Source organism: Podarcis liolepis (assembly GCF_965112155.1).
Source record: "Podarcis liolepis genome assembly, chromosome: 14".
In the NCBI taxonomy this organism is placed as follows: Eukaryota; Metazoa; Chordata; class Lepidosauria; order Squamata; family Lacertidae; genus Podarcis; species Podarcis liolepis.
In genome coordinates, this window is record NC_139569.1 from 30,242,757 (window position 1) to 30,260,602 (window position 17,846).

General features: G+C 47.5%; 1 protein-coding gene across 2 annotated transcripts; it reads right to left on the minus strand.

Annotated features, from left to right (window-relative positions):
* Positions 1–934: 934 nt before the first annotated feature.
* On the minus strand, positions 935–15,053 carry FAM174B (family with sequence similarity 174 member B). 2 transcript variants are annotated; one of them, XM_083475279.1, is made up of 4 exons: positions 14,483–15,053; positions 5,154–5,285; positions 4,628–4,699; positions 935–1,989 (listed from the first exon to the last, which is right to left on the minus strand). In XM_083475279.1, exons 1-3 carry the CDS (start codon positions 14,779–14,781, stop codon positions 4,651–4,653), a joined length of 480 nt encoding a protein of 159 aa, XP_083331405.1. In that variant the 5' UTR covers positions 14,782–15,053; the 3' UTR covers positions 935–1,989; positions 4,628–4,650. The 2 variants fall into 2 exon arrangements, with proteins under 2 accessions (XP_083331405.1, XP_083331406.1); XM_083475280.1 differs by lacking the exon at positions 4,628–4,699 and having other exon boundaries at positions 14,483–15,048.
* Positions 15,054–17,846: the final 2,793 nt, after the last annotated feature.

Below are 17,846 nucleotides of genomic sequence, written 5' to 3' on the forward strand. Positions count from 1 at the left end.
ATCTGCCCCAAGAATAACACCCGCCCATGGAGAACTCCACCCAGTTCCAAGCTATCAGGAAATCCTAAGAGTTGATGAGAGGTTTTCGGTTTCTGTGTGACAGCAAAGAAGCAAAAGGCAGGCAAGCCTCCCGTGGCTAGCCCTGAATATTTCTCAACCCACGTCCCAAGAAGGGCAGGTAAGTTCACTGGACAGAAGGCAGCAATGCAGAGAGGATTAAAACAATCCCTTTCTCAAAGAGCAGCAGGTCTGTTAACGCGGACCTCTACTAAATGTCCAGTTCTGGGAACAGAACATCAAAAGAAGTCAGCATCCCTCCATGAGGATGCAGAGAAGGTTTTGATAATAGTACCACCATGGTCTCAGGGTGAATGAGAGGCTGCTGGAACAGAAGACTGCAACCTGTAGACGAGAGAGGGAGGGCCATTGCAAAGGGGAATTGTTCTCTCCAGGCTGCTTTGCACAGAAGATGAAGTCTTTCAAAGAGACACGTGGTAGAACATGCAGTTGTGTTAACAATGGCAAGGAGGTAACTTGGTCTGTGCTGGAAAAGAGACCAGCTACAGTGGAACCTCAGTTCTCGAACCATCCCGTTCCTGAACATTCTGGCTCCTGAACATTGAAAACCCAGAAGTGTTCCAGTTTTTGAATGTTCCTTGGAACCCGAATGTCCAATGCGGCTTCCAATCTGCAAAAAGCCTAGCTGCCAGCCATTCGGAAGCTGCACCTCAGAATTCAAACATTTCGGATGTCGAACGTCCTTCCGGAATGGCTTACATTCAACTTCCAAGGTTCCACTGTATTTGGCTTTGTCTTACGCATGGCAAAAGCTGGACCCTGGTCGACCAAAGTTGAAAACAATGTTAAAAATCATTTTGGTTGGTAACAAGAATATTTGACCAGGAGCACATGACAACGCAAAAAAAGCAAAGTCATCCTAATTGCTCTTTAATAGCCTCACTGCAGATTGTCATGAAATACAATAGAGGTGAGAAAGAGGCGACTCACAGGCAGAGGGAGACACAGACACAAAACAACACTCGGTGTAAGGCAGGAATCGGGAACCTGCAGTTCTCCAGAGGTTACTGGACTCCCGACTCCCTTTAGCCCCAGCCAGCACAGCCAACAGTCAGAACAACATCTACAGGGTCACAGGTGAGCCCCCCCCCCCACCGGCAGTAAGGTTTGACTTCCTCTGGGACAGGGAAAGAGGAGCAAGGGGTTGCCAAAAAAGATCTTTCCTTTCCTCCTGAACTGGCTGGGTTTTTCTCCCCCTCCTTCTCAGAGTTTGCCCTCCCCAGAGGATTGTAGAGATATCCCCTTAGAGAGAAGGCAGAGAGCCTTATTGCAAGAGCAGATGATTAGTGCAATTGTTATCAGTAGTAGTAGCAAGTCATCACAGCGGCCCACGTCTCACCCACAAATAGCAAAACACACACACACATTCACACATCAATACACAGGTTCAATCAATTCAGCAGAGTTTGCACAAGTCCTGAGCTTCTGTGAGATGAGCAGAGGTTGCTACAACCCAGAACCACACAATGCCAGGCGTTTTAGTTGCCGTGGAGAACAACCATCCATCTAAGTTTAGTGCTTCTGAGCAGAGAGTTTTTTGGTTAGCCTGGGTGCCTTCGAACAAAACTGGCACTCCTAATAACTAGGGCTCTGGGTTGGCCTACAAACATTGCAGGTAACCAAATCTGTAACAAAACAAAAAGAGAGGGGTTTTTTTCCCAGTTGAAAAGCACCTCCAGTTCTTCCAACCTGGTACCCAGGAACGTAGTAGCAATGTATATGCCTGATGCTCAGCTGTCTCCTGTCAAAATCCATCATAAATTATGTATGTATATATTTTTGGAAAAGTGGGAAATTGTAAGTTTTGTTGATGCTGAGATTCTGTCTTCCTTCTCCCCTCTGTTGCCAAGGTTCTTGCCAGGTTCTTGACAGGAGACCTCCATCCTGATGAGCCTTGTGCAACAGCCTCACCTGGAAGAGAAATGAAATAATTAGCAACAGCAGAGAAGTGTGTCTCATAAAATTCAACAAGATGCAGGCCATCCTCACAAGCTGGGTATGTGGCCAACCTAGTCTCTTTGCTCCAAACCCATTTTGGGCAGTGGGCAACCAGCTTGGCTCTGTCAAGCAGTCAGAGAAGGAGCAGCTGAAGGGAGTCTGTGGCTCCCCAACATGAATTGGGGGAGGGAACACTTTGCTCCCACTGCCAGATACCTGAGACAGCCAAGTTAAAGGGAGGCACATTCTGGCATTGGCCAAAGGACTAAGTGTCCACTGGGATGCTGCACCCCTTGCCTCCCAGGAAGAAGAACATAGCAAAGGGGAGCCCAAGGTGCCACCAACCATCGGCCAAAAGAGGAGCAGCTTCTCCAATGTTTGTTTTCCTCTGCCATCCCCATCCTTATTTCCTTAACATGGTGAGTCTGCATGCCGGGACTGTCTTCTCTCTTAATATATGTACAGTGTTAGGAATGTTATGTACTTTAATGAATAATAATAATAATAATAATACTTCAAAAACTAAAGGCAGAGAAAGACAAAAGTACATTTGCCAAAGACAGAGGTATTTTGCAACACATTCACTATCCACAAATAGGCAACACGGGCAATGCCAGAGAAACAATACTGAGCATATATATTCATGGAAGGAGGCACATCCAGAACAGCAACACACAGAGAGACTCAGGGGGCAACCTCTCTGACAGGGCAATGAATGAACCTGCTCCATCTCTCTCTTTCAGGAGGGATGACTGCTGACCAAAAGGCATGGCTGATGCCTCCTAACTGAGGGAAAGGCTTCGGGGTCAATAAGAGGCTTTAATAGCTTCAGTTTCTTTCTCCCAAAGTGTGCTAGCAGGACTCTTGCAACACACTTTGGGGAACTACATGAAACAGCCCCAGGATCTGTCCCCTAATGGCACCCAGGGACATCGCCCAGGCAAGACGCTTGCCTTAGAAAGAGCCTCTTGGTGCTACTCCTCCTTCCCTCCACCCTTGGGCTGAAACAGTTCAATGATGGTGGAAAATTCAAGGCTGGCTGTTGCAATCTTGAGTAGTTGTCATTGTTAAAAATTAATTATTATTATTATTATTACACCTTGGGAGTTTAAGCATCTCAGCAAACTTGCCATTCTTCCCTTCTCCCTGCCACCTCATCCCATTCTGGAATAGCAATTATGCCTTCCAAGCAGGCAAGTCAGCCTGCTTGAGAGATCAATGTGTTCAAAAACCAGCTTCACACCCAACACAATCCACCTAGCAGTGTACAGAAAAGACCCTCCAGCTCTCACTTGCAAGACACCCAATTAAAAGCAGCCTCCAGAGAACAGCACGCACACACACCCTTGAACAACACAATGCTCGGCGTCTGTATGCAAAAGGGCATCTGTGCGTTGGAAAGGGGGGATATTCTATGGACGGGTATTGATCTAAAGGGGCCTTTATTATCAGAAGGAACAAAGGTACTCTGGAGATCCAGCTATGATGGAAAAGCATCCCAAGTTTTGATGAATTCAACTGTCTCCTTTTGTACTGTTCTACCGTCTTGCAAGGCGAGGGTTTGTTGAGAGACAGGCTTGTGTTGATGCAAAGTGCTGGCCATTGTCAACTGCACCAGTCCTTCTCGGACCTTTGTCAGGGACATTGAAATGCACATCAGAGGACAGTGATGAGGCTCAAGCTACTTCCTAAGGGAGGCGGCAGAGCAGCGGAAAGAACCTCACAGCCCTTCCAGCCAAAGGACGCAGCCTTGCCACGATCCTCTGACTCAGAGGTTGTGTACCTTGCAGTACCTCTGTAACCCCCAACCTCGCTACAAAGTAAGGTGAGGGTCCTTTAACTAGCCAGGCAGCTCCTCCAGGGAACACAGAGCCTACCACACATCGAGTCTGGTCAGCCTACATGGAGGTTCAGCTCCCTGCAGAGGCCACATCTCTTGTAGCTGGCCTCGGGAGATGCTTTAGCATAGCACACCAGGGTCCTTTTCTTGCATACCCTCCACTTGGAGCTGACCCTGCCTGCGTCCCCTGCTAGCCAGTATAGTGGTACCTCGGGTTACAGATGCTTCAGGTTACAGACTCCGCTAACCCAGAAATAGCACCTCGGGCTAAGAACTTTGCTTCAGGATGAGAACAGAAATCGTGCAGTGGCGGCGTGGCGGCAGCTGGAGGCCCCATTAGCTAAAGTGGTGCTTCAGGTTAAGAACAGTTTCAGGTTAAGAACGGACCTCCAGAACGAATTAAGTTCTTAACCCGAGGTGCTATTTCTGGGTTAGCAGAGTCTGTAACCTGAAGCATCTGTATAAAGCTTCAGTTGGCTCAGGTTCCCTGCAGAGACAACATCTCCAGAAGCTCCTCGGAGCTGTCCAAGGTCCTGTACCCTTTGTGCTTGATCCAGACTTAACAGCTGCTTCCTTGGTGACCTGCAAGGACCCACAAAGCTGGACAGGGTTACTCTTACTTTGCTCTTCATCACAAGAGAAAGTTGGAAATGACTCCACCAAATACATTCCAGGCCTTGTTTGTAAAGGGGAGCAGAAAAGGCGAGTGGCAGGGAACACTAATTTCTACCCCTGCCCGCAACAAATCCAAAATCGGCAGTAGGCTAATACCTTTGTTAGGACCAACCGAACCCTCACAAAGTTGTGAGCAACTTTTCAAGTTCTCCAGAACTCTTCTTTGGTCTGTATTTTAAAAACAACAAAAAAGGAGGGCATCATATTGAAAGACACCAAGTCTGCAGCTTGTAAATAAACTTGAAGATGGGGTGCATGAACAGAGGCTCAGACTTTGTACCTAATAGAAGCTGACCTAATTCAAGCAGCCTTTCCCTAAATTCCCACGCTGGTACCCTCTCCAGATGTTAATGACTACAACTCTCATCAACCCCCAGACAGCACAGCCATATGATGTTGGGGCTGATGGGAATTCTACTCATTAACATCTGGAGCTTGGGGAAGGTTGTACTAAACAGATTCCACAAGTGCTAATAATGGTTGCTCTTCTTAGGTGGAGATCTCGTAGCGAAGTACTGTCCAATTTATTCAATTCTTAATGGACCAACATAGATATCACCCCCCTTTAAAAAAGTTCCACCCACTCACCCATATGTTTACACCGTCCTCCCCCTCTCCTTACCTATATTTTATATCAAACACTGTGGAATCTTCATCATCCTCGTCATCTTCATTTAAGGGGGCCATTTCCACCCGTTCTGCTGGAGTTGTGATGATGTCATACTTGCGGGGTTTTTTAATCTTCCTGCCAGACCTAAAACAGCAAGAAAATTATATTGTAGGTGTACACGGATATTGTGGAAACAAAACACTGACAATTTATTTAAACCCATCCAAATGGGAGTGGAGAGAAAGATGCAGCAGACCACTGTTACCAGGCCACTTTTCCAGCCACTCTCAGCTTCTCATTGTTGCTCCAGCTAATACAGTCATACCTTGGATCCCAAACGCCTTGTGATTTGAACGTTTTGGCTCCCGAACACCACAAACCCAAAAGTGTTCCGGTTTGTGAACTTTTTTGGAAGTCGAATGTCCAACACGGCTGAAGCAGCTTCTGCTTGAGTGCAGGAAGCTCCTGCAGCCAATCGGAAGCTTTGTCTTGGTTTTCGAACGTTTTCAAAAGTCAAACCGACTTCCGGAACGGATTCCGTTCAAGAACCAAGGTTCGTCTGTATGAGAAAAACTTGTAGGCGGGGGGGGGGGAGAGAAGAGAGAGAGAACATCCTACAGTGGTACCTCGGGTTACAGACGCTTCAGGTTACAGACTCCACTAACCCAGAAATAGTACCTCGGGTTAAGAACTTTGCTTCAGGATGAGAACAGAAATTGTGCAGCGGCAGCGGGAGGCCCCATTAGCTAAAGTGGTGCTTCAGGTTAAGAACAGTTTCAGGTTAAGAACAGACCTCCAGAACAAATTAAGTTATTAACCCAAGGTACCACTGTACACGGGGATTGGAACCCAGATCTGCCTATGTCAAGGCAAATTCTCTACTCACCAGACCACCACACTCTACTTATTCGACTACATTTTGCAATTATGTTTGATTTACAAATACATGAACAGAGCATAGTGGGAACCAATGGGCTCCTCCTGCATCAGGTTAGCGCAACTACTAACCCTCTTGTAAATCCCTCAAAACAATTGTGTGCAGCCTCCAGGCTGCTTTCATTCCCATCTGTGTGGCCTTGTTCAAATTCAAACCAGAACTTGTCTCTAGGTGCCTTCAGGCCAGATCCCATGAAGCTTCTCATGTAGAGAATATTTTGCCTCTTTGTTGGTCTGATTCAAGAGTTGCAATCCGGTATGGTTAAGACTCTGATTGTCTGGAGCACGGTGTTCACACTTGAACAGGCTTTCATTTGCCTGGGTTGTAAAGACACGAATGCCGCTAAGAAATGAGGACGCCCCACCTTCCATAGCAGGGACCATCACTCTGCACCCCAACTGGGGCACAGACCTATCTGGGACTTGCTACGCTGCATCACTTAAGGACTGTAATTGCCAGTGATTAAATAACCCTTGAGATCTGCTGCTTAATCTGTTCAGCTGCCATTGTAAAGACCTTCTTTGAAATTACTACCATGAACCACAAACATAATGAGCCATTAAAAACCAATATAGCTTTTACAAGCCCATTTAGGAAGTGTCCACAAGATCACCCTATTTATTCCCAATTAATTAGCTCAGAACAAACACTATCCACTAGGTGTGATTGCTCCATCACTAACACTGATCAGAATTACTCCTCCCAGCCTTGGGATATGGATTAAAAACAACAACAACTACAGCCAACAGACATGGTTTTACTTCCGTGCATATTATAAACTTCCTTATTGCAAGGTACAGTGAAGGTGGGTTTTGTGATTTTTTAAAAGGGGGGGGAAATACTTTATCCAGACTTTCAAGCAGAAGGCCAGCCACATGGTCACCCAAATGACATGCTGTGTAAACAACCATTCATCTGTTTATTCCTAGCTTCACCTCCCTCCCTTTTCTATTGCCCCTACACTGAATTTTAAATTGCAAGCCGCTTGGGGCAGGGACCTATCATCTTCCTGGGCCATGCACACTGATAGTGCCATGTAACAAGTAATGGTATTATAACAGTAAGCTGCATAGGGCAATGGCCTGTCCTGTTGCTGCATCACACATGCTGATGGTGCCATATAAATCAGAGCAGTAGTAGCAGCAGGAACAGTCGTAGCAGTACTAAGGCTGTAAGCTGAATAGGTCCCAGAGAGCATGGGTACTCCTCTGGTACAAATGCTTGCCAAGCAATTATAAACCATATTTCTCACCACCTCCCAGATGACCTTGGCTTTCTCTCTTCAAGTTCCCCCCCCCCCCAATCTGGATGCTTAAACTTAGAACTCAGCAAGAAGACAGCTAGGAGAGAGGGAGAGAGAGATGGAGAAAGGTGGAGTCTGTGGCCACTCTCACTCAGCCCTTTCCATTCACCAGCCGTGATTCTGACCAAGCACTCAGTCACATGAAGAACAGCTGCTCCCCATCACGCAGAGGCTGCAATCGCTCGCTGTCAGCTGGCCCGCTGCTCAGACTGCTCTTCAGCCTTTAATCTATTTTTAGCCAGGCAGCCATCAGGATTAAAAGGATCCGCTCCTGACCCCATGATCCCAAGACGTGGCCCCCTCCCACTCTGAGCCGGCAGCACCACCACTCTTGAGAAGCAAGATTGGGGAAAGAAATACGGTCCTTGATACTTGCAGCTGCAGGTCAATACATTCATGAGGCTAAAGCAGGGAGGAGACCCTACATTCATTGTCCCTTACCTGATGCCCTCCATATCTTTTGGACTGTATCAGTCCCATCCAACACATATCACATATCAGTCCCATCCAACACAGCTGTACTGGTTGGGGGCTGATGGATGGTGGAAGGCTGCCCCACTCCATATTGGAAATAATTGTCCTCTGCCATGCACACACCCCAGTATAATTGTGGGACATTGCGTTGCCATTTCTCATTAGGCATAGACGTAAATCATGGGTAGGCAAACTAAGGCCTGGGGGCCGGATCTGGCCCAATCACCTTCTCAATCCAGCCTACGGACGCTCCAGGAATCAGCATTTATATATATAGTCCGGCCCCCCACAAGGCCTGAGGCACAGTGAACCGGCCCCCTGCTGAAAAAGTTTGCTGGCCCCTGATGTAAATAGTTCAACTATGGAACTCTCTCCCACAGGAGGCAGTGATGGCCACCAACTTGGTTTCCTAGTTTCTAGAAACCACAGGAGTGGAAGGAGCTCTTGTGCTCAGGTCCTGCTTGCAGGTTTCCTACAGGCTTCTGGCCAGCCACTGTAAGAACAGGATGCTGGACTGGCTGGGCCACTGGCCTAATCCAGCACGGTCTTCTTATATTCTTAATGATCCTATCACCTAGGGCTGGTGGAAGTTAGAGTACAACAGAATCTGGAAGGCTGCAGGTTCCCCACCCCAAACAAATTAATCATGGAAGGGCCCCTGATGAATCTGGCACCAGTTCAGAATAGGCTGCACATTGCTGGCCTTCAACATGTTGTTGTTTAGTCGTGTCCGACTCTTCGTGACCCCATGGACCAGAGCACGCCAGGCACTCCTGTCTTCCACTGCCTCCCGCAGTTTGGTCAAACTCATGCTGGTAGCTTCGAGAACACTATCCAACCATCTCGTCCTCTGTCGTCCCCTTCTCCTTGTGCCCTCCATCTTTCCCAACATCAGGGTCTTTTCCAGGGAGTCTTCTCTTCTCATGAGGTGGCCAAAGTATTGGAGCCTCAGCTTCACGATCTGTCCTTCCAGTGAGCACTCAGGGCTGATTTCCTTAAGAATGGAGAGGTTTGATCTTCTTGCAGTCCATGGGACTCTCAAGAGTCTCCTCCAGCACCATAATTCAAAAGCATCAATTCTTCAGCCTTCTTTATGGTCCAGCTCTCACTTCCATACATCACTACTGGGATGCCTTCGACATACCTCTTGGCAAAGTCAACATAGCAGGGGGGAAGGATGATTCGCCTACCCAAACTCCAAGGAAAGGCAACACACCAGGCACTTTTTGAACAGGGCAAAATTTGAGAGTGCAACGTCGAGGGGAGGAACCCTGCCAATACGTTTTACTGCTTTTTACAAAACCGTTCTCTTTCTGTGACATCGCTAAGCCTTTTCACTCCTACATGGTGCTGAAGTGGGGTTAATTTGTGTAACCCTGCTGGAAAGCCATCGGCTAGTTAATGTACAGATCCCATCCCATTGTGGAGGGAGCAATTTACCTTTCCATGTTCCACATACCCAGTCTATTCCTGTTGACAAGCCACAAAGGGCCTGAGACCGATACACAGATTTCTGCACGGCCATTACAGGTTGGGCAACACACCCACCCTTTTGATACTGCATCCAGTTCTGGTCATGCACAATATTATTGCTATACCTTGGCCATAATCACATGTAGCCTTTAGGCATGCAGAATATCCCCGAGCAGGGCTAGAAAAAACACACACACTTTTTGGCTCAGTTTGCTCAAGTGCAAGCTTCAAGTGTCTCAGTGACGTAGGTCACAAGACTGTCCACCTGATATCTTCAAGTGGTACCATTCATGCTTTCAGCACCCTCCATGAAACAACTATTTCCAGGGTTTCCTGGTGAATGAACGGTTGCTAAACTGGTTTAAGTCTGCATTATACTATATCAACCTCAGGTAGCCTTGCCAATCAGTTTCACAAAATGAGCACTAGCCTACTTTCTACTAGGCTGCTAGTTCCAATCACATATATCAATGCAACAATAGATGTGGGTGTGTTGTGTGTGAAGCTTCCTTGCTTGATCACCTGGAGAAAATTCATATGTTCCACAGGTGAGCAGGCAAGTGGCTATTTGCAGGCTTCCTTTAGAGGAGTCAAATTAACAGACCAGCCATCTCTCGGCCACAGCTCCATGATACAGCACTGGCTTTCCATGCAGAATTGGGCCCCAAATATCTTCAGCTAAAATTTGGGAAGCTGAATCCCTGGAGAATCACTGCCAGTCCATGCAAACAACCCTAAGGTACATCTGTCCTGGAAGAAGACAGTTGCTGTTATTCTTAGTTCAATTTCTGAGTTGCTTCCAGCAAAACTCTCGCAGCGACTTAGAAATGTTAACAATCCAATGTACAATACACTGTTTAAAAACTTAACACAGACGCAGCATTAGAAACTCAGATATATGAGCTAGCCACCAAATGGCTCTTTAAGCCAGGGTTACAGTCACCAAAACCAGTCTAGCTGTCATTTTAGGGCCAGACAGTTCAAAAGCCGTATTTTTCAGTATGATGTTTTGGTTCCTGAAATTTGTCCTGACTGTGCAGATAAAATATCATGGATGGAATTCTACAAGCTGTAGTGTTAGTGTGCAAAAACAGGCAAGATCCAATGACATGCACTTCCAGATGGTGGAGACGTCAGGCACCATCCTTGCACCCGGGCATCTTCACTTGGTTGCAAGTGGACAATAAAGGTAAAGGGACCCCTGACCATTAGGTCCAGTCGTGGCCGACTCTGGGGATGCGGCGCTCATCTTGCTTTATTGGCCGAGGGAGCCGGCGTACAGCTTCCGGGTCATGTGGCCAGCATGAGTAAGCCGCTTCTGGTGAACCAGGGCAGCGCACGGAAACGCCATTTACTTTTTATCTACTTGCACTTTGACGTGATTTCAAACTGCTAGGTTGGCAGGAGCAGGGACCGAGCAACGGGAGCTCACCCCATCGCGGTGATTCGAACCGCCAACCTTATGATCGGCAAGTCCTAGGCTCTGTGGTTTAACCCACAGCGCCACCCGCGTCCCCAATAGCCAGGTGCAAAATGTGCCTGGCAAATTTCAAATGCTGCAAAGAGGAATATAACAAATAATTGTCAACCTAAAGGTCCTGCCATCACTTACAAAGCTGAAAACACTTAACGTCAGACCATTCACCCATTTAGCTTAGTAGTGTTTACTCTGAGTGATTTAGGAACAGGATCTTTCTTAGCCCCACCTGGAGATACCAAGGATTGAACTTGGGATCTTATGTAGGCAAAGCAATTATTCTGCCACTGAGCTATGGCCTTCGACACCAACATCACAAGCTTCAAACATTTAGCAATGGGCCGGGGGGTGTGTGTGTGTGTGCAGACGTGTAACCTTCAGAGCCCAGCTTCCTCATCCCTTCCACGACATTTCCTCATCCCCTCCATGACAACTGCACCTGCAGCACCTTCTCTTTTTTGACAACATGACAGGAGAATGACTCATACCAGAAAGACAGGTTCCCAGGAACACACCGATCATTGGCAAGTCGGGGCGTTTTAACTCTGTGTACTTAAAAACTGCTGCTCATTTTTGCCTCCAAAGCACTAAAGGCAGTTCCAACTATTGTTTTCCTCCACCAAGAGGAATTCCTGTTGGGAGAGGCAGAATCCTCTTTTCAGGAAAGACACATGACCAGCTTTCAGAAATATTTGCAAGCAGTGTAACCTTTGGTCACAGATGCATCCTGCAGAGAGAAAAACATCCAAAAAGACAAGCAAGCCTGATGTGGCATCAGGGGAACATAGTTCGGTGTGGAAGGGGACATGTTTTGAATGCAGACAGTCATACTTATAATTCCCAATCATTCTTGTTTAAGAAGGACCAGGTAGCTGTTATTGGAAAAGATCTCTGCCGGAGATCCTGGGGAATCACCGCCAATACTGAGCCAAAGTCAAATAGTCTGATCCTTTTACCACAGTTTCTGATATCCCTAGTCCTCTGTACCATCAGGAGAGAGACTGCAAGGAAAGCCTTAGCTCAGTGGCAAAACATCCCAGGTTAAATCCCCGACATCTTTCTGGTAGGGCCTGAGAAACACCCTTGTCTGAAACCCTAGAACTGGGTTTCCAGTTGTTTTTGGACTACAAATCCCATCATCCTGAGCTAGTCAGGGATGGTGGGAATTGTAGTCCAAAATCAGCTGGAGATTCAAGTTTGGGAAACCTTGCCCTAGAAAGTCCTTGCTGCCAGTCAGTGTAGCCAATATTGAACTAGATGGACCAATGGTCTGCTTCAGCATGAGAAGCTAAGAAAAGACTTAGCTTCCACTTAGTGCAACACTTGGTCCAGTTTACCACTGGAAGTGTGAGATTTCCAAGTGTGCAAACAGTGGGAGGCTGTCCAGGTGAGGCTGTCACAGGACTCCTTATCTCTGCATTGGAAGTGACTTTTCCTATACTGTTCAAAAAGTCAAGGAAGAACGGTCAATATTCAAAGAATATCTCAAAAATTATACGGACAAGGCAAGTCTCCTGGCAGACATAGATTAAATCTTGTAAATAAAGAGAAGGTTTAGTAACACTCATTTTGATAATTGTTAAGAAAAAGCAGAAGAACAAACATGACATGTGTATAGAGATATGATGGGTAACAAAGCTCAAGGAGAATGAGTCGGAAGTCTACTTTGTGTGGTGTAAACGTCAGATTGTAGGTATGTTGGGTATGTATTGGGTGTGTAATCTTTGTATGTATGTAATATGCGATTTGGTATGTGTATAGTTTAATGTAAATTAATGTATAACAAGAATAAAGATTATTTTAAAAACAAAAAAGGAAGTGACTTTTCCTTAATGCCATTCCCCAGGGAAACTCTGCTGGGAAAAGTTTTTTTGGGGGGGTACCTTGCACCTTGTGTAAACTCTGCTCAAGAAACCACGATTCAATTATGAGAGAGATACAACTCTGATAGGTCTTTTCAAAACATACACAAACATGTACAACAAAGCTTGCAAAAGGCAGAGAGCACCCCTCCAGAACATGGAGGGTCCAGTAAAGCAAAAAAGACCCCTGAAAGGGGAATCCTATCTCCACCCCACCCCACATTTAAAGAAATGCAGTTTTCATGGTAGATATGAAAAGAAATGGGGGAATAGGCAAGTCACTCTCAGCTGGAACATGGTAATCATAATAAATACAGCCCAACTTTTCCTTAGGACATGGGTAGGCAAACTAAGGCCCAGGGGCCAGATCCGGCCCAATCGCCTTCTCAATCCGGCCTACGGACGCTCCAGGAATCAGCGTGTTTTTACATGAGTAGAATGTGAGCTTTTATTTAAAATGCATCTCTGGGTTATTTGTGGGGCATAGGAATTCATTCATTTCCCCCCACAAAATATAGTCCGGCCCCACACAAGGTCTGAGGGACAGTGGACCGGCCCCCTGCTGAAAAAGTTTGCTGACCCCTGGTATAGGAAAGCCTATTTTGCAATTGGTTTTCCCCCCTTAATGTTAAGAATAAGACTTCTGAAGATGCAGATTTCTATGAACTTTCAGCTCTAAGGGTATAGTACAATAAATAAGCCTTCCCTGGTCTGGAGCCCTCCAGATGTTGTTGGACTACAACCTCCATCATCCCTCACCATTTGCCATGCTGTCTGGGGCTGATGGGAGTTGTAGTCCAACATGTGCAGGCACTAGTTTGAGGAAGCCTGCAAATAAATATCAGAACAAAGCAGTTTGGACATGCTAAAGCACTGGTGCCAATACTGACTAGTCTTTTAAGAAACAAAGTTATTTCAGAGTGAGCCCCAACCCTTACAACATGAGAATAACGAATACTGACAGCTACCTTACAGGGCTGTTGTGAAGATTACCGATTTGATGTACATGAAGCACATTAAGGCGGCAATCCAACATAAACTTGTTTGAGAATAAGCCCCGCTGAAGGTGGCGGGGTTTACTTCTGAGTAAGCATTGTAGAGGACTGCGCTGTAAATACTTTTTTTAAAGGGCAGGGTGCTATTTAATTAGTACTACTGGCCAGCAGCTAAAGAAGCAAACCTTTTATCGCCAATTTGTAATATAGTGGAGAACTGATACTAGCCTACCTTTCTGAATTGTCATAAAGATTACCAGTTCACTTGAGATTTACATCCGCCTTTCGCCCGAAGGGAAACAAAAGCAGTGTACAGGAGCAACATGAAACATGCACATCGCCCATTCAAAAGAATGTGCAATCTGATAAAAGACATTTCTAATGTGCACGAAGTACTTTGGGAGTGCCAGACAATGCCTCCAATTGTCCTGCCGCCTTTAGATGCCACCCTCCACTCCGGCCCACCATCATCCACCCCCTTGCCCAAGGGTGCCAAAGAGCTGGACCATAGCTGTCAACCTTCCCCTTTTTTTGCGGAAAATTCCCTTATTCCAGCGCCGTTTCCCGCTGCCATCCCGGATTGTTAGACTGTCCCCGGGACAGGTGAGGCTGCTGATCCCTTATTTTCGAGGCTGATGATCCCTTATTTTCAAATCTGAAAGTTGACAGCTATGAGCTGGCCTGGGAGCGGATGGGGGGGCTCCCGGCCTGGCCTCCTCCTGCGCCCACTGCAGCCTGCCAACCCAGCTCCAGTTCTGCGTTGCAAAAGGCAGAGGAGCCTCGGGCTGCGGAAGCAGCTGGCAACCCCCCAACTACGCACCTGAGGACGCGGAGGAGCAGGCAGGCGATGAGCCCCACGCTGGCAGCGCAAGCCCCGATGACGGCGGCCTTGAGCGCAGGCAAGTCCCGCAGCAGAGCCCACATGGGGCTCCGCTGGGCGCCCTCGCTGCGGTTCCCGGCCGGCGGCTCCGAGAGCCCCGAGCTGTTGGAGCCGGAGCCCGAGGAGGAGGCAGCAGCTGCGGCGACGCTGGACGGAGGAGCCACGGCGGCCAAGGCGGGCAGGACGAGCAGGAGCGAGAGCCAGAGCAAGGCCGCCACGGCGCCCGGGAAGGTGCGCATGGTGGCCGGGAGAGGAGCAGGCAGAGGCGGACTCAGCTGCTGGCCGGCGCCGCTGCGCGTCCTTCCCTCCTCGCTTCCGCCTGCTGCCCGGCCTCCCACCGCTTCTCGTCCCCGATGAGCCGGATCAGGGCACGCGGAGGGGCGGGCAGAGGAGGAGCCGCCGCGGCCAGGAAGGCGCGGGCAGCAGATGGGCCTGGGCGCCAAGAGGGCCCCTGCGCAAGTGCAGAGGGCTTCCGCCGCGCTCCTTGCCACCTGCAGTGCCGAGTCATCACAGCACGAGAAGATCCAGAATTGCCCCTCCCCGCCTCCGTCACGGTTTCTTTTTTTTTTAAGGTAGAGACCCTAAGGTGAGCGCCAGCACCCTGGGCAATATTTAAGGGTGCGACGGAGGAGGAGACGGGGTTAATGGCAACCCGATCCTATGCGGTTCTGCTCCCAAGAAAGCCTTGGATGGACAGGATCGCCCTCCCTTCAAGGCCTGAGCTCATTAAATGGGCTCATCCCAGAGTCACTGTTATTATCATTACATTTATATCACACCTTTCTTCCATACTGTTCCCCGCCTCTCCATATTATCCGCACAACGACCCTGAGAGGTAGACTAAACTGAGAGGCAGTGCGTAGTCCAAGGTAAGCCAGTGAGCTTCACAGTTTGGGGGGGGGCGAGATTTTATCTCCCAGGTCCTTGTCCAACACTCGATAACACTATACAGTGGTACCTCGGGTTACAGATGCTTCAGGTTACAGACTCTGCTAACCCAGAAATAGTACCTCGGGTTAAGAACTTTGCTTCAGGATGAGAACAGAAATCATGCGGCAGCAGCAGGAGGCCCCATTAACTAAAATGGTGCTTCAGGTTAAGAACAGTTTCAGGTTAAGAACGGACCTCCAGAAGAAATTAAGTTCTTAACCCGAGGTACCACTGTACAATACTGCCTCTCTGGTCATAGGGTCATCATGTATCCAGTTCTGGTTCTGCTCTTAGACCCATCAAAATGAATAGATATAACTATCTGGGCACCATTAATTTCATGGAATCTACTATTGTGTACATCTTGGATACATGCCAGTGCCAAAGCAAAGTTTATTTATAAACAGTGTTTTTTGCCAATATGGTATGATCAGAGTGGGTCACAGAAGACCATTTTAGTACAACAGTGCAAACGTCCTAAGGAATAAAATTGTATGTCCCTCCAGACAAGCTTTCCTCAACCTGGTGTGTGTGTGCGCGCGCACACACACACACACACCCACCCCTGCTACTAAACTCTCATCTCCCATCAGCTCCAGCCAACAAGGCCAGTGGCAGGAGCTGTAGTGGCAAAAGCCCAGGAGGGGACCTCATTGGCAACCCCAGTTCAGCACGTTTGAAGCACATTCTTTCCCTCAAAGAATTCTGGGCACTGTAGTTTGCTAAGGGCTGCTGGGAATGGTAACTCAGGGAGACCCAGAATGCTTTGAGTTGGGAAATGCACTTCAAATGTGCTTTAAAGGTTTAGCCTAGTCATACTTGACACAAAAAAGCAGGAAGTTCACCCAAGTTATTTGGTGCTTCTGAGGAATAATCACAGGTGGTTTGTTTGCTATACCAAACTGTATTAAGGGGGGGGGCAGATGGTGCTTTGTCTCCTTTACAGCAAAAGACCCCAAAAGTAATAAACACAACAGCTATGTCTCTCCCTGTCCCACCAACCAACCACCCATTTGGGGAACCCAGGCTAAAATTGATCTGGTAAAAGTAGCTTCAACGTGGACTTGCAGTGATAGAGAAAGTGCTGTCAAATACTGAGGATGAGAGAATCTTGGAATTGTAGAGTTGGAAGAGATGCCAAGGACAGGGTTTGATGAGATCCTAAGCTACTGAAGGTAGGACCCTTTATATGCCCAGCTGTCCTTTGTCAACAACAACAACAAATTGTTGCTGTTTTTTGTGTTGAGTATATGCTATATGGTAATTTATGGACTTAATAGGTATCTAAAGCCATTTGCACCTGCTGCCATGCAACCAGTCCATGCAGAATGTAGGCACCCTGTATATAGAAATGAGCAAACCAGTGATATTTTAGGGAGCAGGCTAGCAGGCAGGGCCCATTACTTACATCATAGAAGCCTACACAACACAAAACACAGTTGCTGTATGTAGGTTTTATTTTATTTGTTTTTTATCTTATATTTTGGAAATTTACATCCAGGCTTTTTTCCCTTTAATTTTTTTGGGGGCCCCCAAGAGAGTGAGGCCCTAAGCTATAGCTTGTTTAGCTTATATGTAAATTTGGCACTGGCCATGGATCGTCTAGTCTAACTCCCTGTGGTGCAGGAATCGTGCATTCTGAGCATGTGCAAGTGCTTTCTGATGGATGTATTATTGCACAGATTATTCTAATAAGCAGCAAGAGCAGGTCAAGGCGTCTTGCAGGCTCCAAGTGGCTACGCCAGGCTTCCTCAACCTCGGCCCTCCAGATGTTTTGAGACTACAATTTCCATCATGCCTGACTGCTGGTCCTGCTAGCTAGGGATCATGGGAGTTGTAGGCCAAAAACATCTGGAGGGCCGAGGTTGAGGAAGCCTAGGCTATGCCTTTGACCAGCCATTTACTCAGACACACATACACACAGAGAGAGCAAAAGCACCCTTTATAGGGAGTCCCAGGGAGAATAGTCTCTGATTGCATACAACAAAGGAAATATGCTCCGTTGGTCTTTCTCAGCCAATCAGGATACTGCATCAGTTGCCACCCACTCTCAGCTTGAAAAATAAACACTGTTCTTTCCCCCTCTCCAGCCCAGAGATGACTGGGGGGAAAGCAAAACGGGTTATCCCATTCTTTCACAAGATTGTGGGCCTCCAAGTTGGGAAAGGGGCTTCTGAGTGTGTAGGAAAAGACCTCTCCTCTCCCCCAAACTGCCCACTCCTTTATAGACCCATGTTCAGATTTGCGAGCTGCCCACTTCACTCTCTGTTTTCCCTTTCCTTATTCACCTCTGTCCTTCGTGAAGGATAGCAGGAAAAAGAAGGTGAATGCTGAGAGCTCTTCACCCTTTCTGGGCTTGTTCACACTGTGGGTT

Coding starts and splice junctions, on each gene's coding strand:
- FAM174B (XM_083475279.1), bottom strand. CDS start 14,781: ATGCGCACCTTCCCGGGCGCCGTGGCGGCCTTGCTCTGGCTCTCGCTC. Junction 5,286..14,482: donor CTGCTCCTCCGCGTCCTCAG/GTGCGTAGTTGG, acceptor TTGCTGTTTTAG/GTCTGGCAGGAAGATTAAAA. Junction 4,700..5,153: donor GTGTTTGATATAAAATATAG/GTAAGGAGAGGG, acceptor TTTAAAATACAG/ACCAAAGAAGAGTTCTGGAG.